At 35.8% G+C, this 24,842-nt stretch overlaps 1 protein-coding gene across 1 annotated transcript in view; it reads left to right on the forward strand.

The window, feature by feature from the left end:
• SLC13A1 (solute carrier family 13 member 1) overlaps window positions 1–24,613 on the forward strand; it is a 78,802-nt gene extending 54,189 nt beyond the window's left edge. Inside the window, exons 8-15 of the mRNA XM_022582164.2 lie at window positions 1,287–1,406; window positions 5,614–5,712; window positions 6,128–6,229; window positions 9,363–9,469; window positions 11,537–11,646; window positions 16,611–16,772; window positions 18,270–18,407; window positions 20,148–24,613. Of these exons, the coding sequence (XP_022437872.1) occupies window positions 1,287–1,406; window positions 5,614–5,712; window positions 6,128–6,229; window positions 9,363–9,469; window positions 11,537–11,646; window positions 16,611–16,772; window positions 18,270–18,407; window positions 20,148–20,285 (976 nt within the window). The 3' untranslated portion in view covers window positions 20,286–24,613. The remainder of the gene's footprint in view (window positions 1–1,286; window positions 1,407–5,613; window positions 5,713–6,127; window positions 6,230–9,362; window positions 9,470–11,536; window positions 11,647–16,610; window positions 16,773–18,269; window positions 18,408–20,147) is intronic.
• The last annotated feature ends 229 nt before the right edge of the window (window positions 24,614–24,842 follow it).

Below are 24,842 nucleotides of genomic sequence, written 5' to 3' on the forward strand. Positions count from 1 at the left end.
TAGGACCCAGGGAGATCAGCTCAAAGAAATTGTAGACAACGTTAGAAATCTGCAGGTTTGAAAGCTTAATTTTGTTTTTTTAAAAACAGCGTTTGCATTTGTTAGGAACCATTCTAAAATAGAAGGAGTGCTCTAAAATAAGTAAATTTGGCTTATGTTGAGGCATGTAGCATGAACCTTCTCATTTATTTACATGATCTTTTTTAAGTGGCAAAATACACTTAAATTTTAAGTGGTACGATTTAAATAGAAAAAATATATATTGAAAATCTGTCATTTCTATAAAGTTCTCTATATTTTGTGATTTCAAAAATAATTTTTAAAAATGTTAACAGTGCTTTTATTACTTCTGTATTATATTCTGTACTTTTCCAATTTCTGACTCTCTGTTACTGCTTCACAAAGAAAATTTAAAGACAACTGTTTCGCAAATTTTCTTTTTTTTCCCACACAGTCATAAAGTAGATAACTATATGAAATTTAGACTACATTTTGAAACAATGAATGTGAGGTTACCAAAGAAACTGTGCTTGTACCTGAACTTTTTTTGTTGCTATTGTCTTCTTCTTATTATGTGAGCTAAAAAGCTGAAAATAACTAGGAGAGAGAAAGGGAAAAGTTGATGTTTTCCACAGGACTTTTAATTATTTTTATCTGATTTATTCAGTTTGACTGAGCCCCAAAGCACTGTCTAATTCTAGGAAGAAAGGGCTAGAATATGTCTGGTAAGATGGTTGCAGTTGCTCTGGGGCAGAAGAAACAAAGAGGGAAACAGCTTTGAGAGACAACGCGGGTGGGGTCTGAGTCCCTTCCGAGTCTGGGATGTCAGCTCCCAAGACGAAATGGTAATGGACACATTCAGTTTTGTTAAGTTAATTCTCATCTGTTCCCAAGTCTGCTTATTTGTCTTTCCTCACTCATATACTGATGATTTGAGTATGAACAACAAAACGCACACACCCATGCACACCCATTTCTTGTGCATTTCCATGAGTAGCAGGTACCGAGGTAGGTTCCTTCACAAACACTTCCTTATAGATTGAATAAAGGGAGCAAAAGTTATAACATGCCCACTCTTGTTTTTGTGGGAAGCAGCAATAATTATGCAGTTACAGACTCAAGAGGTGTGGAGTAAAACTAACTTCTGTATTTAATGGTGAATACCTCCCACATCTTCCTCCTTGGCTGGTGGCACAGGAAAGACGGGAAGTGCTGCTTCCCACTGACCATCAGAAAGGATTCCTCTTGTACTCCTTCTGTGAACACGTTTCCATATTTTCACACAGGCGCTACCCTGATTGTCACTGCATCAACTTTGGATCATGGTTTCTGATGTCCTTCCCGGCTGCTATTATTATTCTCCTCTTGTCATGGATTTGGCTTCAGTGGCTTTTCTTAGGATTCAAGTGAGTACATATTCCATGTTAATCAGATAAATAAAGGTGTCTGGGTTCCATGTTCTCAGCCCCTCATTCAGGGCTTTTACACCTATTTCACGAGTGCTGCATTTCTGCATTTCTCTTATCCACAAAACTGACACGTATGAACACATACATACATTAAGGACCCTCTAGAATATCACCTAACCAGTGTTGACTGTGGAAGAGAGTTTGTAGACAGAAATTCCATCTTGGTCTCCTTTGATCCCAACCCATTAAGACATTAATAGACCAGAAGGGCATATGAAGCTCATTATGGTGAGGACCCAGTCCAACCTGTTAAAGTGTTACTTTAAGAAGTTTTGTCCCTTCTCTTGGTTTAATGTGGGGATTTCCTCAGGTTATTGAGTTACTTTAAACTGTAATATGCAGGGCTTCCTGCTTCATCCTAGTACCAACATTGATTTGCCCTTGAAAAACGAAAGAATATTGGATTGGGAATTGGGAGACCAGGGACAAAGTTGTGGCTGCTCACGAGCCAGATGAGTAATCTTTGCAAGTCCTGATCCATTCTCAGTCTCAGTATCTTCAACTAAATACCATAGAATTTAACTGGAAGATCAGCAAGATCACTTTCAATGCTGTAATTCTAACACGGATGGGCCCCAGTTGAATACAGAGAAGTCAAGGTAGGAAACACGGATCAATCAAGAGCTGGAAAATGTCAAATATATGCATTCAAGGAGAATTTGCAAGTGTTTCTTTGGCTGGGACTGAAGTTGGTGGTTCATAAGTACCAATGAGTTACATGACTTAAATGACAGCCAACACTTAAAATTATACAGGGCTCCACAGCAAAATCTAAAATGCTGCCTCATAGATTCACCATATATAACAATACTCCAAAAGAAAGGGGAAAGGGCTGTATATCAAACCTTGAGTATTCTTTTTCCTAAAAAAAAACCCAAAAAATTCAACTTCATTTTCATAGGGTTTTATTTAAATAATTTCAAGGACCTATGAATGAAAAAACGTGTTATCCACCAAGCAGGGGAGACTGAAGTCAGCTTTTTGTACTTCCTTTGAACAGCAAAATACTGCAATCAGGTCGTATTCCCCCCCATGCCTGTGCCCAAATTTTCCAAGCTTAGTCATGTAAAGACTGATATTCTTCTCTCTCCATTCCTCTTCCTGGTTTTTCTCCAGAACTGCCACAATTTTGTTAGTAGTGGGGAGATGGTACTGATGATTTTTTGAAAAATCTATTTGTCCAGATTGTGGGAGCAGTGTGAGGTTGTCCTCCTGCTGAAGCAAATGAGTGGAATGTCACCGCCTTCAGCAGGTGGGCATTAGTGGGGAGAGGCTAGCTGCATACTAAATGCCCTTTCCTGGAAATCCAAGCCTTTGGGGGTCGATTCAATCATACAGGTAGCAAAGCAGAATGCAGGGGACAGGAATCCCAAACCAACAGAGAAAGCATCCGGTCTCAGACCCACAGCTGTTTTGTTCTTTTTTTGCTGCATATAATGACTTTATAAAATAAGTATGCAACCCTTGTCATTATTCTGAAGTCGCCCACCGCTTAAAAAGGAGAAATCAAGAAGATAAAGGGCAGATGTACTGAAATGTGTTTCTCTATGAGGAAAAACATCCTGTGAAGTGCATATATTAGGCCAAGTCCATAAATCATGATCAGTAGCATGTTGAAACTGTCCCCTTGTGGTCCACTGTTGGTTAGACATGGCACAGTTTCATGCTCCAGCTAATTCTTCAGTGTCCTTTTCAGTCTGCCAGGCTGTTCACCTCCAGAGGTTTTAGATTGAGAAACAGAAATTATTAGCCCCTCCCCTGGCAGGCCACCATACATTCTGATTAGCGTGTTGGCTGTTAACACAGTTAACTCACCCATCATAAATGACCCCAACCCACTCGGGAAGTGAAGCTCATCTATCAGTGCCACGGAAGTTATTTAAAAGGAGAGGTTGATGCATTGTCATACGCTTCATCAGCTCCTTTGTGAAGGCATTAACCTTCATTTGTAGCAAAGCCAGTATGGCTTTTGACTTAACTATTGATTATCCCCAACCAAAGTGACAAAATACATATGCAGTCTACTGGGTAGAAAACAGTTTCTAAGGAGACTCATCTTTTTCTTTAACTCTACTTTTTAATTCTACAGATGGTTCTCAAGGCAATCCATGGATCAGTTTCTTTTTTAATGGTAGGATTTATATTGTGACAAAGGCTATAAAAATTAAGTATTACCTCATTGATCTTAAACACAACAACCAATCATGTTCCCTGGGGGTTGTGTGTGCATGAGGGTCATTATGAATATGTAGGATGGATGACTTACGAATTGAGGAAACTCTGATCCTTCACAGGGAGTAATAGTCCAAACAAATCTGAGTAGCAGAGTTACAGAAAAATAAATAAATGAAATGTGTATTTGTGTGATAGCTGCCCTCCCCAAAATATCAATGTTTACCCCAGCAATTTTACAGAAGAAAATGTCCCTGATTTCTTTTTTTTAAAAACTGCTTTATTGAGGTATGACTGACATACAAAGAGCTGTAGATATTAAATGTACACAAAACTTACTGTGTTTGGAGATAAACATACACCTATGAAACCATCATTAATATCAATGACATAAACTCATCCATCACTTCCAAAAGTTTCCTCCCACCTCCTTTGCTTTTTGGGTTTTTTTTCATTTTTCCTTTTGTAGTAAACGCCCTTCATATAAGATCTACCCTCTTAGCAAATTTTTAAGTATATAATACAGTATTGTTCTTCATAGGCTTTATTTTGTACAGAGATCTCCAGAACTTATTTTGCATAACTGAAACTTTGGCCAACACCTCCCCATTTTCCCCTTACCCTAGCCCCTGGCAATCACCATTTTACTCTCTACTTCTATGTGTTTAACTGTTTTAGATTCCACATATAAGTGAGATCATGCAGTATTTGTTTTTCTGTGTCTGACTTATTTCATTCAGCATCATGTCTTCCAGGTCCATCCATATTGTAGCATGTATCAGTGCTTTATTCCTTTTTATAAGTAAATAATATTCCATTGTATGTATATACCACCACTTTTTCTTTATCCGTTTGTCCATCCATGGACATCTGAGTTGTTTCCATATTTTGGCTGTTGTGAATAATGCTGCAATGGAAATATTTGAATGCAGATATCTCTTCAAGATCTAGATGTCAATGTCTTTAGATATATACCCAGAAGTCCTTTCTATACCAACATATAATCTAACTGAGCTTCTCATAGACATTCCAAGAGATAATCCATAAGAATCTGGCCATTTTCCCATTTGTTTCTTCCTCTGGAGGGATTTTTTTTTTTTTAAATCAAGGTTTAGAGCAGCACTTCACAAAAAAATGTTCAAGGTTTTGAAGACCCTGGACTTCAGGATAGGTAAATTAGTCACAGGAGAAAGGGGTCACTAAAACAAGCAGCTAAAAGAAATAGAGACTGACAGTGACTATTAGAAGTAAATTGGAAAATTATCTGGTTGATGCTATTAGGATATAAGGAGTAAACAAACTCAAAAAAAAAAACAACTAATAGAATCGGTTTTAGTTCTGAGAACAGACCTAGTTTGAACTCTGTTCATCTTCAGTGTATGTGACTTCTACGCCCTAGTGTATAACTGGAGTTTAGCATATTTTGTGAAAATTGATGGATCTAGCAACCAACTGTCTCATAAATTTGACAGAGGTACTGAGTGAATGAATCAAGTATTTACCGTGTATGTCAGTGTTTAGAGATAACTGGGCCAAAAAAAATCCATGATACTGCCCCTGCCCTCTAATAATTTGTTTCCTCACTAGTGAGATAAAACTTATACATGTGCGAAAATTAACAATAAAGATACTTAAGAAATATATTAAAATATATAACAATCAGGTATATAATGAAGTATTAAATTAGAGATGAGTGGTACATGGCAAAATTCCAGTGGTGCAAAAGGACTTGGAAGAGATCAGTGGATGATGTCATGGGAGATATGGAATGAAAATTAAGCACTGAAAATTAAGCAAACCAGGGAAAAACAGAAAAAAGGGGAGAAGAAATTCAAAGAAGGAGACAGGGGTATAGGCAAAAAGCACAGCTTTTTATTATTAGCAGGGAGATTTGTATTTTCTGACGCTTTGACACAAGTATCTTCTATAAAGGGAGAATTCTTTGCTTAACAGACTTAATTATTCTTTTCAGCTTTAAGGAGATGGCACAGTGTGGCAAAACCGCAACAGCCAAACAAAAAGCTTGTGCTGAGGTTATTAAACAAGAATACCAAAAACTTGGACCAATAAAGTAAGTTACATACACACACACACACACACACACACAAAAGCAAGCAAGCAAACACACAGAGAGATGCTGCTTATACTGCAAGTATCTGTTTAAAGGCAAATATGTGCACAATTGTCTTAGTGTATTTATTACACTTGATAAGGGCCCTGAATGTTCTAACCTTTGTGAATATAACTCAACATGATAAAATACATACCTTGTCTAACTAAACCTTACCAGGTGGAAGGACAAGAAGCTGAAAGGCCCACAGAGGACTAAAGCCCCTTTCAAACTGCAGATGCTCTTAAATACTTGATACGTCAAGTTTTGACAGTGCTTAGTGTTCTGCTAAGACTACTTCTGACAATAGTTCAGGGAGTTTCTACAAATGTCCTGAATGAGAAAAATAAATGAAAGGATTGGAATTTTCCCACAGGTATCAAGAAATTGTGATCTCAGTCCTCTTCATTGTAATGGCCCTGCTATGGTTCACCCGAGATCCTGGGTTTGTGTCTGGTTGGTCCGTGCTTTTTTCAGAGTAAGCATTACATGTTATGTTTGTCAACACTTCCTGTTTTATACTCAGCTTTTCTCCTAAGTGGTTCCTATAACTCTGAAAAACTGTATAAGATTTTTTTCTTCTTTTCCATCGAAAAGATTTAATTCTTATCTTTTCAGGAAAAAAAGAAAGATACGGAATGAAATCTAGGGTAAGGCAGCAAACAAGGTAACCAAACTACCCTGTAACTAAAGATAAGTCTCCTTCAGACAAGGCTATTTTCATCTTTACAAAATTAGAAATATGATTGCAGGAAAGCCATGTTTTAAAATGGTCAGGAGTATAGACCTTGGAGCCACACTGCTTGGGTTCCATTCCTGGCTCTTCCACTTACTTTGGGCAAGTCACTTACCTCTCAGTTTCTCCATCTGTAAAATGGCGCTAATTAGAATAGTGCTGCGCTTCTCCCCACAGGAAGTGCAGTATAAATGTTTATTATGTGAACTCAATGCCACTCAATGCTTCTTAGTAACCTGATATGAATTCATATTCTGTGATTTTTGCTGGCTTATTTTTTTTTATTTCTATGGAGGGTTATTTATTTGGTTCATATTTTGTCTTTTCCTCTATTGATGTCCATTTTTGTATTAGTCGCTATAAATCCATCCTGCCCCTATTTTATAAATAAGGAAATCCTGAGTAAGCAATAAGACTGAGTTTACAAACTAATGTTAGAAGCTGGGTCAGAGTTAATTTTATCTCTCAGTGTCTAATATCCCAGCAGACATTGCTGAGTCATGTGAAGTGAGGGGGAAGATTGTAGCATAATTTTCTAAATTAAGGACCATCCTACATGTCAATATAAATACTTTGGTTTTGAGATTCACATTCCCAAATCTGTCTTTCACTGAAGTCCTCTGGATCCTAAATTCAGCAGATCTCTGATTTGAACTTCCTGTCTCACATCCCCCAGCAAAAATCCATGTAGTGGGGGTAGAAACCAAAAACATTTGAGTCAGATCTATTCTGCCCACATGGAATGAAGAAATTCTTGCATCGGAGCCTTCTGCTTATGCAGGCATTGCCAACATTTTTTTAAAGCTGCCAAGTCGGCGTCCCAATTCCTAGTGAGCACACAAGTGCAGCAATGCAGTGTGGTACATGTTTCAAAGGATCAGCTGCAGCTTTATAAACTTTTTATTTCCATTAGGACAAAAACGTTTCATCTCAAGAAGTCAAAACAAAAGGCAGTATCCAATCATTCAAAGCAAGCTATTCAAAGCAAACTATTATTTAATAGTTTGATTCGAACTTCATAGTTTTGGAATAGGACCTAGACCAACAGAAAAAATAATTCTGCCTCCTTTTAAAAATCCCACTCCTATCATTCTAGAGAGGGAGAGTCTTCTCTAAACACCAGTATGTAAAAACCAAATGAAATCAGGCAATGGGTAATAAAAACCAGGCAGAAATCCCAAGAGGAAATTCAATATAATCAGCTTCTAATTTCTACTCCTTATGGGAGGAAAATGTAATTCAGGAGATGCTTTTTTTTGTAGCAGGAAAACAAGGCGTACTTGCTTTGGGGAGGTGCTCATGATATCTAGAATTCTGAGAGAAAACAATAAAAAGAAACAAAGCTTTGAAAGAGGAAGGGATTTGAAGATATACATCTAATTGGCAATTAGATATATAAATTGCCAAGGCAAATAAAATTTGCATAAGCTTAATATTTTGTAATACTGAGACAACCTTAGTTCATAATAAACCAAAATAAAATAAACTAAAAATAAATAAAATGATAGTAGTTTTAAAAGTCTTTTAAAAAGCAGTTATTTCTGTATTTATGGCTTGATTTTATTTAAAGTATATATTCTGTAGAATACATTTGTAATGTAGAGGTTTTAGGTGTTTAGAGTTTCCAAAGCTAGAATGATAAATCTAGATTTATAGCTACCACCTCATGTTTTCATTCCATCTGTTTGAACCTGGAAGGAATTCAATATGTCTTTTCATATAAAGCAAAATCAGATTACATGATGCCTGACCTAATTTGGCAAAAATTCAACCAAAATTATAACTGAAATAAGAGAAATAAGGAACAGTAAAAGAATAAATATGGGTTAAGTTTGTTGAATAAATTACACCAAGGCAGCTTTTTACTCCACAATGAAATAAAGAAAATCTGTATTTGGGGAAAACAGACTGCTTTATAAAATTGTCAGATTGAATAAAATAATGCATTTCCTTGATTATGTAAATTGTTCAAATAAATTACAGGAATAAAGACCCTCTATACTATGTATGCATTGCTGAGTTACAAGGTAGCAAAATAATTTTTAGGGTGTACATACTTCTTTTCAGACTATGAAGATTCACTAGTTAATACGCTAACTTCTAAACTGACTTCTAATTATTTATGCCTGTTTCATTCATATCTGGTCTCCAGGTACTTCTTAACTGTTGGGGCTTCTGGGAACCTGTTCTACTTGCTGGAATAGCCTGGTGATTCTAAGACCCCATCTGTTTCTGAATAACTCTTAATTTGTTCAGTGATCATTTATGAGTACCTCAAAGCCATTCTAATAATTAATATCCTTGATTGAGTTTCACAGGGTGCAAAGCATTAAATGGGTGATTTCATTTGTATGATATGGCCAGGGCCTATAAACACAGAAGCAGACGTTATATCTTAGAAGAACAGATCATTTCCTTTTCACAATTTACAGAAGAGTTTTAAAGGACATTCAAAACATGCATGCCGTGCCACAATTCAATAGTAGCCTTTTATAAATCAGTTATACAGGATTTGGCCTATTGTTTCAACCTCAATGCTTTGCCAATAAAATTAAAGAAATAATTCAAAGAAGTTATTTACCAGATCTGTCAGCTTTACCTAAAAGTGAACTCTTGGCCTAGTATATCAACATATGTATACATGGTTTTGAAAATAAGGAGATATATATGAAAACAATGGGGATATGATCTGAGATTTTTCAGTCCCACTAAGTTACATATTTAGTTGGGAATTATAGATTTTAGAGCAGATTAGCCAGAATAAATTACCAATACCACCACTTCTACTTGTATGCTATCAGCATAGTCAGTTGGTGCTTAGTTCATACAAATTCTTGATGGCATTTTTTAATGCACACACATGTCTTTTTTTCAGGTACCCTGGTTTTGCTACAGATTCAACTGTTGCCTTACTTGTAGGACTCCTGTTCTTTCTTATCCCAGCTAAGAGATTGACCAAAACTATACCTACAGGAGAAACTGGTTGAGTATTATTTATAATTCTGAATGAATTTGACAGAAGAGCAAAAATACAAAATTCCCTTGGTTTCAGTTAACACATAGAACAGAAGGAATGGACATGGACACAGCCCCTGGCTTACATCTCCTGTTTATACACTGCAACCCCTATTCAGACAGCACACATCCTCTCCTATACGAAGGATTATCTTACTTTGCAGAAGCTAGACGTAGATTTCCTTATGCACCATGGTTATGTAGGATTCTGCTATGGGTGATACTATTTGGTCTGCCATGTACCCACTTCCCTGGTCATAATCGGAATTAATCTTACTATTGGCAAACGTAGGAAAAGGAACTTGGAAGTCATACTTCAAGATGAGCCCTTGGTAATAAATACTGAGGATCTAAAACGGTGAGGAGTTTCAACGGGAAGAGTATTTACAGCCTCATAAGTAGCCTTGGAGAAAATGCAAATCAACCCCACACTTAGCCATAACCTAGTGTCACAGTTGAAAGAAACCACATTCAGTGGGAGCGTTCATTGCCTTTATAACACACAGACAAGAAAGTATGTGTGTTTATGTGCGTATACCCATCCTGTTCCCAACACACACACACTTCTTAAACATAGGATCCATCCATGCCTGTGCTTTATACTAGCACAGAGTATTTTGGGTAGTCAGATTCATATGTTGTCAATATGGGAAAATGGTTTAAAATTGTTTGGAAATGGGCTAGCAGAGTTGTTGGTTTTTCATTCATCCTTTATTTATTTATTTATTTTATATTTTATTTATCTGCTGGGACGGAACTGGGAGTCATGCAGTTGGGTTGGCCCACCTGCCTCCTTGAGTCAGAATAGATAAATGACTAATGGGTCACATTTCCAGGACATGATATATGTAAACAGTATAGTGTAGAAATACATGCCTTTTGTTCTTCACTTGAGACTAGAATATCTCAAATGTGTTATAAGGAGGTGTTGTAATATAGAGCAATGATTCCTGTGAGACCCTGAGGACTCTGACCATTGCAGTCAAAGCCCTAAGGCCTTGCAGTGGCAAGTGCTATGCTTGGCTTAACTCCTCTGGCTCCCACATCTGAGTCCCCTTCTCAGAAAGAGCCTTGCCCTACCCACCATCCTCTCCCTTCTCATTCTGCAGCTCCTCTTCTCCCTGATAAACTCATTCACACTAGGTTTTAAAATGCCAAATAAGACATAAAATATTCAGTTTTAGATGAGCGGTACATTCAGAGATGATTGCATTTTGACAGGATATATGGCTTTAATTCGAGCAGGAAATAGCAAAATTTCCATCAACAGTGAGGGTAGGTTTGGTTTAGGTTTGGGGTAAGGAGACAGGAAGGGGACTTATTAGTAACCTTAAAACCTCACCATGTAGAAGCTTGCCTGTTACACGCAAATGTTAAATGGGCATAATGTGTTCATGGATTATGTTATTTCTAAGCAAATCAATGGAGCTATCAGGACCCAAATATCAAGAGAAATCCTTATGATTATTGCTTTATGAGCATTTTAAGGGTCTCATGAATAATACATAAATTTTAAAATCTGAACTTCAAATTATTTTAAACAGAAATTCTGGTGAATCTATCATGACCCTCCTCATGATTTGAAAAAACAATAAAATATTCAAATAGATATAAGTGAATAATAATTATAATGTTCTACTGATGCTGTTGAACCAATGGCGTATTACAGACATTTCACATAGCAAAGGACAGTATAGCCCAATGCACTTGTGACTCATAGTAGGCAAAGATGTTAGTGGAATGAATGAATAAATGAATGAATGAATAGTATTATATATGACAGTGTTATTTATCTAAATTTATTCTATAATAAAACAGAAAGGATTTTTACAAGTTATGGATTTTTTTCTTTTTTTATAATATAATGTTCTACCTAGGCCAGGTGGAAATTACTCAAAGTCCAGATCAAGTTTCCTATCTAAGAACAATACAAGAATATTAAAAACTTCTTGTGAGATGGCTATTTAGGATAATAAGCAATGTCATATTGTCATATTTTAAGCAATGTGTAACTGTAGGACTTTTGTTTTTCAGTTGCTTTTGATTACTCTCCACTGATTACTTGGAAAGAATTCCAGTCATTCATGCCCTGGGATATAGCCATTCTTGTTGGTGGAGGGTTTGCCTTGGCAGATGGCTGTGAGGTAATACTCTGTGTCTAAGATAGTTAGCAATTAACTAGACTGTTCGAAGAAGAACGCAAAGACAGTCAAGCTTTTGGAATGCTCGACTTCATCCTTTCATTGTAATGATGCAGATTTCAGTAGCCATGCAGTAACTGTACCACACAGATGAGGTAAGTTCAGAGTTCAAGAATCTTTATAAGCATAAAACATCATTGTTTATGATGTCCCAGCATATCAAAAGAAAAAAAGAAAATTAGAATTCTTAATCCATGAAATAATATTAGAAGACCAGCTTAATAAGAAAAATATGTTATATAAAAATCATATGTACATATTTTTTTTTGTTTATACCTTCACCTTATTTGATGATGAATTTAAGTAGCTCTCAGATGTCTCTGCAGTATATCATGGTCCTAATGTTGCCAAAGAAGAATGAGAAACAATAGTACTTTATTACATTATTTATTACATATATTAAATACATTAAAGGTACTTAATACATGCTTATCGAATGAAGTCCAGAAAGAATTTCATATAGCCAAGTTTAATATTGTATTATGTCTAATTGTAGGAAGAAACAAAACTGTCATGAGAAATAAAGTTGGCTACTTCTTTGGCCTGTCATCTACGCAGTTGATATAAAGTAGAAGTCTGGGGAAGCCTTTGTCCCTTGAAATTGCCCTGGTCATTATAGGGTTGCTAGAAGAAAAGTATCTTCTCCAGAAATTCCATGAAAATCCTCTCCTCTTTAATTATTCGGGACTTAGTAGCCTTCTGTGAAACACTCAAAACTCATGGACATTCCATTTCCTTATTCAGTCATCAAAGTAAAAATGATGGTGAGAGAGATATCATGTCAAGCCCTTCAGTTTCTGAAAAGTTATATTTTTATACTTTTCAAGACAAATAACTATCTGTTCTGTTCTATTCTTGACAGTTTAAGGGAAGACTGGTTTTTACTTCTGACTTTATTGTCAATTCTTCTGTATGATATTTGGATACTGAGTTTTCAGCAATTTAGTAATAGGTGAAAGTCTTAGAAATTGTCTCAGTTCTGAGTGCCCCTTACAATGTCATTTTAGGTCTAGATTTGGCTTGCCTCATAGACTGTTCAAATATAAATGATAGAAATAGAAGACAAATACACTTTTCTACTAGCTCAGTAGTAATGAGATCAGGTTTCTCAGCATAAGTAACTTCTATTCCTATGTCTGCTAATTTGAATTGTGAGGAAATCAGAATCAGCAATTCTAGCATTGACGTGAATTTGTTCATCTCTCCTTCCTAGACTATCTGTCACTCAAAGTGGTTTTAAAAGCATTGGCCAGACCCTAGAATAGCAAAATTGAAGGAAATGAAAAGGTGTGGACTTAGTCTGATGCACTAGGCTCTCTCACTGGAAGAATGAGGGAAACCATGGAGGGACTCTGCTGTGAAAATCCTAGTACAAAGAATCAGGTTTCTGTGGGATACCCCAAATCACCCTTAGCTGTGGATAACTGTTCCATTAGAAACTGGTTTTACAAAGATTTGGAGACAGTTACTTTTTAAAACTTTTGTTCCAAACTGTAATTAGTTTGGCAAATGCCTACAACTAGATAACCTTTCTAGTCGGGAACTGTGAGATTGCAGCTCCTAAAGCTTTCACCTCATTGCTATTTCCTCTCTCTTAAATGCCCCTTGATTTTGGTTCAACATGATTGAACTCTCACAAACTGACAGTCACCTTCAAAATCTTATCAGTGAACAACTCCTCCTCTCCCATTTTCACACATTCCTCAAAATTTTTCTATTAAGTTAAATATGGAGGACTTAACACTTTGACTCAGGTCTCCACTAAAATGGAAATAGCACAACAAAAAAGTATCAATCTCTAAAGACAAAGAATAAATGGCAGGAACAATAACATACAAGAGATACTGATAAAATTTAGAAGATGGAAGAAGATATATGAGGGGTCAATGACTTTGTACAGTAAAGAAGTAGAAAAAGATTCAATCTACAGCCTGCAAAAAAAAAGCCAAAAAGAAACAAACATGCATCCACAAGATTCTGGAAGAGTTTAGGAATTGGAAGCAGCAGATTAACTGAAAGCTAGAGAAAAAAACCAGCACTAAAAATGGAAGATTGTTTAAAAAGTGTGTAAGGAGGTGTGAGCCTCCAGACACTCCCTCCAGCCCTGAACAGAGAGACAACTGCCCTCTCTCCTCCCTGGTAGAAAATTTAGATTTACTCTGTAAAAAATTGAATCATTGAGACACTGGCTTACAGTTCAGTCACCTATAGTAATGTCTTCCTCTCAACAATCTTCACTTAGACACAAAGAGCTTCCAATTGTGATTTTATCGCCTCCCTTTAAAACATAAATAGGTAGTCCAGGATTACCAGACAGTTGGGAAAGCCTCTGATACAACAACCAGTAACAAAAAATAAGCAAAAAGAGAAAGAATACCAAAAAGACAAGGAAAATGTATAAAGTAAAACTTTCAAAATTTTTCATTGATGCTTCAAAGAGATATCAGAAACATTAAAGTCACGAAAGTAAAACAGAATGTAATTGTTTTTTTTTTGGAAAAATTCTGTGAACATAGGCTATTTTATTTCCACAGGGGATGCATTGGAAACTTTTTTTAAATTTTAATTTAATTTAATTTTTTTATACAGAGGGTTCTTATTAGTTATCTATTTTATGCATATTGGTGTATATATGTCAATCCCAATCTCCCAATTCATCCTACCACCACCACCCCCCCACGAGAATGTAATTTTTTTTTAATGGACTAGATAGAAAATAAGAAAGAGCCACTGAAAATAAGAAATAGAACAACAGGAATTTTTAAATTCAGTAGCAGGGTTAGAAATTGAAGTTTGAACTTATCCCAGAAAATAGAACAAAAAGATGAAGAGAAAATAATATTATTAAAAAACGATAAGAAAATTAGAGTATCAATCCAACAGCTGATCAATAATAGCTTCAGAAAGAGAAGGGGAAAAAAAGAAGAAAGAAAATAGAAATAGAAGGCCACTTCCAAAAAATAACACAAGAAATTTCATGGAACCGAGGACTTAGAGATTCTGGACAGAGAGAGCTACTGAGAACCCAGTACCAAACCACCTCATGTAGGATTTTGATATGATCCCAGTGGCTTCCAGAGACAAGGGACAATATGTGGTGTAATCTTTTCCAGCTGTATCTAATCAGGTGTAGATAAAATCCATTCTTAAAATATATTTAAAGATGGAATTTGTGCCAATGTGATTTAAATGGTAAATAGTCTTTTTCCATCTAAAAAACAAAACCCAGGGAATTCCCTGGTGGTCCAGTGGTTGGGACTCCGCGCTTCCACTGCAGGGGGCACAGGTTCCATCCCTGGTCAGGGAACTAAAAATCCCACATGCCTCGCGGTATGGCCAAAAAAATAAATAAAATAAAATAATAAAAAATAAAAACAAACAAAAAAGTAAGTCAGAACTGCAAATAATATGCATAATATCTGGCTATCACATCTGGCGATGTTTTTGTCAACTTCTGATCTGAGGGTATACTGCTTGTAATTAGAGCATTTCTGATGTCCATCCTACTTTGTCATGAGCATACAGATTCACACATGCAGCAGCTCACTGAAATCTCACAAATGGAGGATTTTCCCTTCCATTTGACTATTAATTTGACTGTGGCAGATTTTTCTGTATTATGTACAATGAATCCAAGATCAGAATATTATCCGGCTTCTAAAGAACCCAACTGGAAGCCACAGGAAGTGGAGCAATAATTATTTGGAGTGGTAATTTTTTCAAGTCTAGAATTCTACAAAAGCTAAATATCAAAGCAATGTGAAAAGAAAAGAAAGAGGTTTTCAGACATGCAGAGACTAAAAAAATTTACTTCCCATGCACCAATTAACAGGAAGCTACAGAAGATGTGGTCCTGTGGCCCACCAACACAAAGAAGTTAGCAAGAAAGGATTCCCACATCAGAGAGAGGTGAAGGGAATCCACAGCATGCTAGTGAAGAGAAGTCTCTTTATAACAGTAAAGTAGATCTAAAGAGCAACTAGTCCCAATGGAGCAGAAAAAGGGAATACTACAAAATTGATACCTCCATTAGGGAAAATGAAAAAGGACAATTACCTGAAATTTTTATCTACTTGTGAGGAGTTTTCCATTTTTACTGGAGAGTGTACTGGAGAATTAGTGATAGATACTTAGAAAACTAAGCAAACAAAAGAATAGGGAAATTATTTCCTGGAAAAACAAACAAACAAAAAGTAAAACAAAAAAGTGAAAGCAATCACAGTACACTAAGTGGCTCAGTTGTGAACGATATCCATATAATCATAATGGCAAACTTTAAATATTGATCTAACCAAAAATGTTGACATATGAGTGTAAGGGAATGGAGGGCGGGGACAGGAAATATATGTATGGTGGAAGGTGTTAGAAAGCTGAGTTCTATGTATGGTGGAAGGTGTTAGAAAGCTGAATTCTTATGCACGTATTAGGAAATCAGTAAATAATGTCTACATTTGAAAATTTAGAAATATGAAAAAGTGGAATTTTGTAAAATAGCTATCAACACATAAACATGGTTATAAATAGCTAATATGGATGAAAGTTGTTGCCTCTGGGGAACACAAATGTGGACAGAGGTAGATCAGAAAGGCTGCTCTTTTCTTAAAGCCCTATAGTACTACATGGCTTGTTATACCCACATATATTAATTAGATATAATTAAAATTTAATTGAAAAGATGTGGGAAGACAATTCAAACTTCCTAAAGTTTGGTATATTAAAATGAGAATAATTGAGAACTTTTCCATGTCAAACCCACCTAGATCTAACAAACCACAGAAAAACATGAAAGATTAAAATTATACTTTAGAAACTGAGTTCTTAGATCAAATAATGCTTTTTAATATATTTAAATGTCTGATTAAATGACTTATTAATGAATACTAAATATCGCAAATCTGTTTTTTTAGGAGTCAGGACTATCTAAATGGATAGGAAATAAATTAACTCCTCTAGGTTCATTACCAGTCTGGCTAATAATTCTGATATCTTCTTTGCTCGTCACATCTTTAACAGAGGTAGCCAGCAATCCAGCTACCATTACCCTCCTTCTCCCAATACTGTCTCCATTGGTGAGTATTTCATTTATCCTATTTACACTATTCATTGAAAGAATAGTGTTCTACTTTGTGTGTTCTCATATTGCAGTGTGGAATCATTTGGGTCCTGAATGGTCCCCCTGTAGGTAACTTACAGAGTTGTCCTTATTTGCATTCATGCTTTCTTAGGAGACCTCAACTCAGGAGAACTCTTTTCTTCCATGTTCAAGCAGCATGATCTTAAGTGAACCCTCTACCTTCTTTCTGCCCATATTTTTCATTTGCAGATAAATGGGAGGGTCAGCCCAGATCCTTTCCAGCTCTAGAAGACTCTGGGATTCACTGCTTCCTGGCAACTTTAGTATTTAGATCTCTAACACCGATACTTCTCCCTCCAGAAGATGTCTTGAATTTTTTAGAAGTGCTTCATATAAGTGATTTGCAAGGGAATAAAAAGCTATGTTACACTTCAGGCTTCAAGCTTAAATGTCTTAGATGCAGTTCTCTACGGCCCAGGGAAGAATTTAAAAAGATAAGTAAGAAGCAGATTTGCAAGGAGAGAGAGGGAAGACTGTCTCTCTTCCTCTCCATCACTAGCTGGCAATTACAAGAAACAGCTTCAAGTAAAATGTTTTTCTTATTGGAACAGATGAGTTTGGTGAAAGGAAAGCACTTTGTATGAAGAAGAATTGCCCTTCTGGAATTGTTCTGCTACCAGCTCAAGGGGCAGATGTTGGCATTCTTGAGCTGCTTCAAATTAGAAAAGAAATGTAGGCAGGTTATGTTGGTAAAATACAGTTTTGGGTTTTTTCTGGTTTTTATTTCTCAACAAGGAGCAGTTAAAAAATCATGTGATAAATTAAGAATAGTAGTAACTCTTCTGTGATGATCCCTAAGAAAATTTTAAATTACATATGTCAGAGAGGTAGTAAAGTTAATGGAATGATGAGAAGCTTTGGAGCCAGAGGGACCTGAGAACTACATAAGCTCTACTGCTTGCCAGCTATGTGTTTGGGTCAGTTACTTTAACGTGTTTGGACCTCAGTTTCTTCATCTGCTATTTGGGACTACAGTTTTGATCCTTCAAGGTCATAGTGAAATTTAAATTATATATATATAAATATACAATGTTATTATGTTATACATTATATATATGTTAAATTTTACATATATCTTATATATATTATATATATAACATACATATATATATATACAGTTAGCACAGCACTTAGCGCTAGATCAGTAATAAACAGCTGCTGTTTTAATTTTGTTTCTGGAATAAATGATACTTTATTTTCTAAATGAACTGAGCTATAATGCTTAAATGGACACCAATCACCATATAAACAATGATAAGAGGAAGATACGTTTTCTAAAAAATATTCTTCCAGTTATAACTGCATTTATGTATATATAATTTTATGTCTTTATATATCAATCTGCTTCTGGGAAAGTTTATTATAATAATTTTGCTCATTTTGATGCCTATCTCAAAATTTTACTTAGACTCCTTTTTATCTTTTCCAACAGGCTGAAGCCATTCAAGTCAACCCTCTTTATATTTTGTTACCTTCTACTCTGTGTACTTCATTTGCATTCCTCCTACCAGTAGCAAATCCACCCAATGCTATTGTTTTTTCATATGGCCATCTAAAAGTTACTGACATGGTGAGTGAGCTGAAAGAATGCTATCAAGACCAATAGACATTATTTTGTGATATCTTGGGTTGTCTATCCTTTTATACGCTAGTCAACTGCTAGGAAATGCATAGCCTGAGTACTACTTCTGAAGGTGAGCTCATGACTGGCCGTAGAATTGTTTTTAAGAGTGATACTGGCCATAGAATTGTTTTTAAGAGTGATAACCAGAAGCAAACATGCCATTAATATTTACAGTCACAAATACAGAGATATTGAATGCATCAGTAATATGCTGGCAGAGGAAGAGAGCAAACAATATGCTCAACACAATGGCTTAAGCTTACATGTCAAGATCAGGACCCAACTTGACCTAGGCAAAAGGGTGAATGAAATTCAGCAATCAAGCACTGTGGTTTACTATCATGAATATTTACAGAACTGACATTTGCTCTGAATAAGATGTTGGGCTCAGTGCTTGACTGATGAAAAGTCATCTTTCTTTTTCTGATTCTAATAGTGGCACCTGAAATAAAACTAAATGAAATGAAGTGAAATGAAATGAAATTAGCACAAGAAAGTAATAATAGAAAATTTAAGTGACAAAACGTGCACATTTTGCCAATTACAAAAGTAGTGGTAGAGAAGGACTAGCTTGAGAATATCCTGCTCTTCTCTCAATCTTGATCACCAGCTTCCGAAACAAACCAAGCAAGACTATAACTAAAGGCAATTCAGTGAGTTTGCTGTGCAAATGCAGTTCCAAGTTAAGCCCCAGGTTCTTTTCTTCCAGACAGATTGCTGTCCCTAAACCCCTGTAATGTAAAAATTCTGGAAATGCCTCTATGCAGAAGTCGTATAATCTCCTTTGGGTAAAGAAAATGAGCATAATATACAATATAAACTGTGCTAGGTATGTGAATGTTAAAAAAAACCAGGATTCTAAAATAAACGAGAGGCTTGCATGGACAGAACAGGAGGCCTCTATAATGTTTATTTTGCCTTGGGGCTCCATGTTTTAATACAGAGAATGCAGAGATAAGCAAGCTTTCTCTGTAAAGAGCCAGAGAGTAAATATTTGAGACTCTGTGGGCTGTATGGTCTCTGTCACAACTGCTGAATCATGAAAGCAGCCAACAACAACATGTAAGCAAATGGGCAGAATTGTGGTCCCGCAAAACTTTCTTTACAAAAACAGTTTATGGGCAGTAGTTTGCCAACCTCTGTCTTAATAGCTAGAAAGCAATTTGAGATTGTTTAGTGCCACCAGAATAATGACGTCAGACCTAGAAAAATGGGAACTCTAAGAAAGATGAATGGAAGAGGTATTAAATCTCAATAAGAGAATACTGAAGGCTAAACTAAAAATAATATGGAGTGAATATGAAGGATTCAGTTTTCATATAGTGACCTGAACCTTATTTTCACTGAAATACAAAATAGCAAAACTCAAATCCTGATTTGACATGAAACGGCAGATTTTTAAAGGGATTTTTCTCTAATCAGAATGACTTCAGTATATTCCTAAGAGGAACCTCTCTGAGACTCTCAACCAAAATGGCATTTAGTTGGGAATAGATTCTTTTTTGACATGAATGGAAGGACTCCTTGTCTTATGAAACCAATCATTGATACTAATCATTTAGGATGCATGTAAATCTGACATATGCCTTCTTCAACAGTATTCCAATTCTCCCATAGGTTGTTTTTGGGTTTTTTTGTTTGTTTGTTTGTTTTTGAGACTGACGTTCATGTTCTTTCGTATTCAAGGTTAAAGCTGGACTTGGCGTTAATATTGTGGGTGTTGCTGTCGTGATGCTTGGCATGTTTACCTGGATTGTACCCATGTTTGACCTCCACACTTACCCTTCCTGGGCTCCTGCAGTTAGTAATGAGACCATGCCATGACAAGCATGAATGCTCTGACTATCCTGTGGTGGGTTTTGGGAACCACTAAGAATTCACTACAAAATTTGGCTCTAGAAAACTGATGACGCTTAAATTAGTCCTGGTATAGCTGCTGTAAAACACCCCAAACCTGCTTTGAGATGCAACCAAGACCATCTATGTGCCTTAACGAAGAAGCCCTCAGTTGAGATTTTGCTCATGGACCATATGCATCCTGCTTCATCATAAGAATAATTTATAACTTGACCTTCAAGAGATTAGGTCATTTGCTTCATCTTACACTTTGGGTTCAGTGTAACATTTCAAATGTCAATTTGTTATTTCAGAAACTTTCCATGAAGGTAGAAATAGAAAATAAAATATACAAGTTTATTAGCTACTTGTATAAATCATTTCTGTCGTGTTGTCCAAGGGAATTTTCTGAAAAATCAAAGCTGTGGTCATCTGGTAGTGCAAAAGAAAAGTTTAATCTAAGTAAAATATACATTCCCTCATTTAAAAAATATTCCAATCAGATTACTCTTGAAATATCCACATAGTATAAAAATTGAAAGTTAAGGGCTTCCCTGGTGGCGCAGGGGTTGAGAGTCCGCCTGCCGATGCAGGGGACACGGGTTCATGCCCCGGTCTGGGAAGACCCCACATGCCGCGGAGTGCCTGGGCCCGTGAGCCATGGCCGCTGAGCCTGCGCGTCTGGAGCCTGTGCTCCACAACGGGAGAGGCCACAACAGTGAGAGGCCCGGGTACCGCAAAAAAAAAAAAAATTGCAAGTAGTAGTTGCAAACTTATAGCTGAATCCACTAAACAACAGAAAATAGATAAGGATTAATTTCTATTTGACCCTATAGTTAAAGTATTGATAATATAATTCATACTTTTATGATCTTGGTGCACTGAGAAATGTACTTTGTAGAGCTATGGATAAGGCTTGCTATGACTTGCACTATTAGCACGGTATAGTTAGGAAAGAAAGCTAAACAGTATAAATTATTAACACATTTGTGGATTTTTATAACAGTTTTGCTTAAATGTTTATTTTATTTCAGAACTACATAATGTCATATATAAAAACAAGAAATTCCGAAATTTAAATGAATTATCACTGTGTATGCAGATACAGAAAAAAGTCATGTAACTCCATTGCATCAACATTGAAATGGAATACCAGAGGGAAAATAAAGAATAAAAAATTGAAACTGTTGATATATTTGCAAAAGAAAAAAATAAATTATTTATGTGCAAACCAAAAAGAAAAAAGAACTGAACATTCGAACAAAAGTAGGAAGAAAATAGTCTCCTAGCATTCAGGATGTTAAACTGTAAGGTCTACTGGCATTCCAAAATTAGAATAAAGGCAAAAAATTGAAAAAGACAAAAAATGTGTACAGTTAGGAAAATATGGAGAAGTTAGAGCAATTCTCATGCTAAAAATAAAATGGAAGACAAGGTTAAAAAACACCTTTAATAGCTTTAATTTTCATAGAGCTCATCAGACCTGGTTTGGTTTTTTTGTGCAAATGACATTATTTATAAAGTTATTCTTGAAAATTAAATATGGTAAAGATGGTTTTTTAAAGTTATACTTTTCTTTAAAAAATTATATATAATAGCCCATGTTTATTATTTGTCTGTTTATTAATTACTCAATGCAAAATTAACCACTTTTTCAAGAAAAAAATGTGTCTATTTAAGCCTGACAATATAATATTGCTGCTTTGTGTAAATCATCTATGTTCACCCTGTTCACTTGGTTCCCTTCCCTATCATATGTTACACATTTATTTATGATCCATAGTATTTATTACATTTCTGCTTTTTTCTAATCATTCAATTTATCAGTGCTGAATTATATTATATGATGAATATATTTTCATTATGAAAAAATGAAATGACTTTTCAAATTATATTAAGTTTTGCTCTCAAGAAAATAATATAAACATTTCAGCTTGAATCATTTTAACAGAATTACTTCCAACAGCTTCCAGCTGAGTGCAGAAAAAATGATACTTTGTTAAAATTTGTTTAAGTGAGCCGTATGGTTCTCTTGTTACATCTTTATGTTTAGCTGATATATCAAAAATGACTTAACTCATCCATTTCACATTTGTCCCATTTACATCAAAGTTCTCAAGTTCTTTTAGTTTGAGAGGTGCATACTGTCTTTGAAAGTTTCCAAAAGACAGCCTAAACAGATGATCAGACAAATCTCTGTCTTCCCACTCTAGGGTAGACTGTGTTTTTGTTCTTATATTGAGCCTTACTTAGAAGTTAACTAGAAGTCTTTGTCACTTTAAATCCCTGTATCTTGCTTACGGTTGGATCTTGTCCAGATAATAGGAGCAATTTCACTAAGTGCCTATTTACTGTCTGTTCCTTGCAAGTGCTTAGAGGGCTCCGCAGCATATGTGTATCCTTCACTCACCACAACTGCCACTGTATATATCAGCACCTCTAGAATTCAGATTTCCTTCCTTTCAAATGTGTGCACTGTTTTCACCCTACCTGGTCTCCAAGACTTTGTTCTCTCCTTTTTCAGCTTGGGAGGTAGGAAGGTACACTTTTAACCAGTATTACTAATTAAATTTATTAGCAAAATTTGATAAAACAATATCGTGACATGTTGTGCCTGGACATGTGTACTACATATTATTATATGTCAAAGTTTATTATTAGATATTTTATTATATTTTTGCCATGGCTAAATATTTGATAAGAATCTTTGTGATGACACTTTTGTTCCAAAGTTTTCTTGGTTTAGTTATTGAATGATTATTATCTTTACTTGTGTGTGGATTTTTCCCAATTAAATACTTTTATTTTCAAGAGGGAGAGGATTGTACTAGCAATGAAAGAGTAAACCCAAATAAACATTCAGTTTTATTACTGTAATGTAATATAAAAATAGTTTAAATTGTTACCCCAGGGCAGCATCAGCCATGTTATTCCCAAACTAAGTATTTTAGTCAAAATAACAATTTACTAGGTAAGTTTTGGGAATGCACTGGGAAATGTCCCCAGTGCAGAGTAAGATCAGATTAGTCCAGGAGTAAAGAGTAAAAACAGCACATAAATAAAGTAAAAATTAAAAGGTTTTCCAAACATGAGGACCTTCATTTGTTTAGGAACAAAAAGATGTGGGGTTTGAAAAAAGAAATAAAAGGGCTTTTCTTAATGACAGTATGGTGGTATAGACACTGGAGGCTAGAGGTGGGGGAGATCTTCTTAAGGCCAAATAATAATAAATATTGTATAACATACATTACCATGTAGGCAAAAAAAAACAGAAGTCCTTAAGAAGAGAAATATATAGAAGGACCAGCAAATGTCCAGAGACTTAAGCAAGGACTGAAGACAGAAACTGCTAGTCCCTAGAGATATTGAAATTTTCTTTTAATAAGTACACAGGGTAGGAGGGATGGGAGACCAAGCTAGGACCCAAGCAAGTTAGGGGTTGAATGGAAAATTACATAGAGTTAGGATCTCCAAGGGCTATACTCTCAGTGAAAATGAGGAAAAAAACCCACAAAAAACCCACCTTGTGGAGGGAAACATCAAGGGAATTTTCATGTTTTGGCCTATGCACTTGGTGGAGGGGTAAAATCTCTTTTGAAAATTCATAATCCAGGTTAGGGGCCTAAAGTCTCAATATCAGTGTGTGTAGGTACCTCAATCTGAAACGTAATTTTAGAACAGTCCTAGGCTGATAATATCCCCAACTACCTGGCCAATAAAAAGGAACACTTTCTTCAAGCTGGGGCTCAAAGAATGTCTAAGATTATAATCAAAACCCATAAATTCTGCCAAGACATAAAGCATTTTGTGCAAGAGACAACGTAAACAGAAGAAATAAAATCCAAAGTGCAAAGACAACAGATATTCTAATTATTAAATAAAGAATATAAAGTGAAGACTCATAAACCAATGTGATTATATGAGCTCTTAAAAGCAGAAGAGAAAGGCAGAAGAGTCAGGTGGGTGAGATCAGACAGAATGGGAAGTCAGAGAGATTTGAAATATGAGAACTGGACCCCCCCAGTGTTGCTGGGTTTGATGATGAAAAGGGTCACAAGCCAGAGAATGCAGGCAGCCTTTAGAAACTGAGAATGACCCTGGTTGAAACCCAGCAAGGAAACAGAGGCCTTAGTCCTACAGCTGCATGGAACTGAATTCAGCCAACAACATAAGCCTAGAAATAGATTGTCCTCAAGAGCCTCCAGTAAGGAATGCAACCCTGCAGACACCTTGATTTTAGTCCAGTGAGACTTGTATTGGACAAATCTGCTAATCTACAGAGCTTTGAGATAATAATAAGTATTGTGGTAGTTTGTTATGGCAACAATAGAAAACAAATACAATGAGGAACTAGAGACCCTGAAAAGTGACCAGAAAGATATGAAAAGGATAGGGAGGGTGGGAGGGAGACGCAAGAAGGAGATATGGGGATATATGTATATACATAGCTGATTCACTTTGTTATAAAGCAGAAACTAACACATCATTGTAAAGCAATTATACTCCAATAAAGGTGTTAAAAAAAAGATATGAAAAGGTGTCAAA

Source organism: Delphinapterus leucas, chromosome 9 (assembly GCF_059928025.1).
Source record: "Delphinapterus leucas isolate spDelLeu-1000000601 "Yukka" chromosome 9, BTC_Dleu_Yukka2, whole genome shotgun sequence".
NCBI lineage: Eukaryota > Metazoa > Chordata > Mammalia > Artiodactyla > Monodontidae > Delphinapterus > Delphinapterus leucas.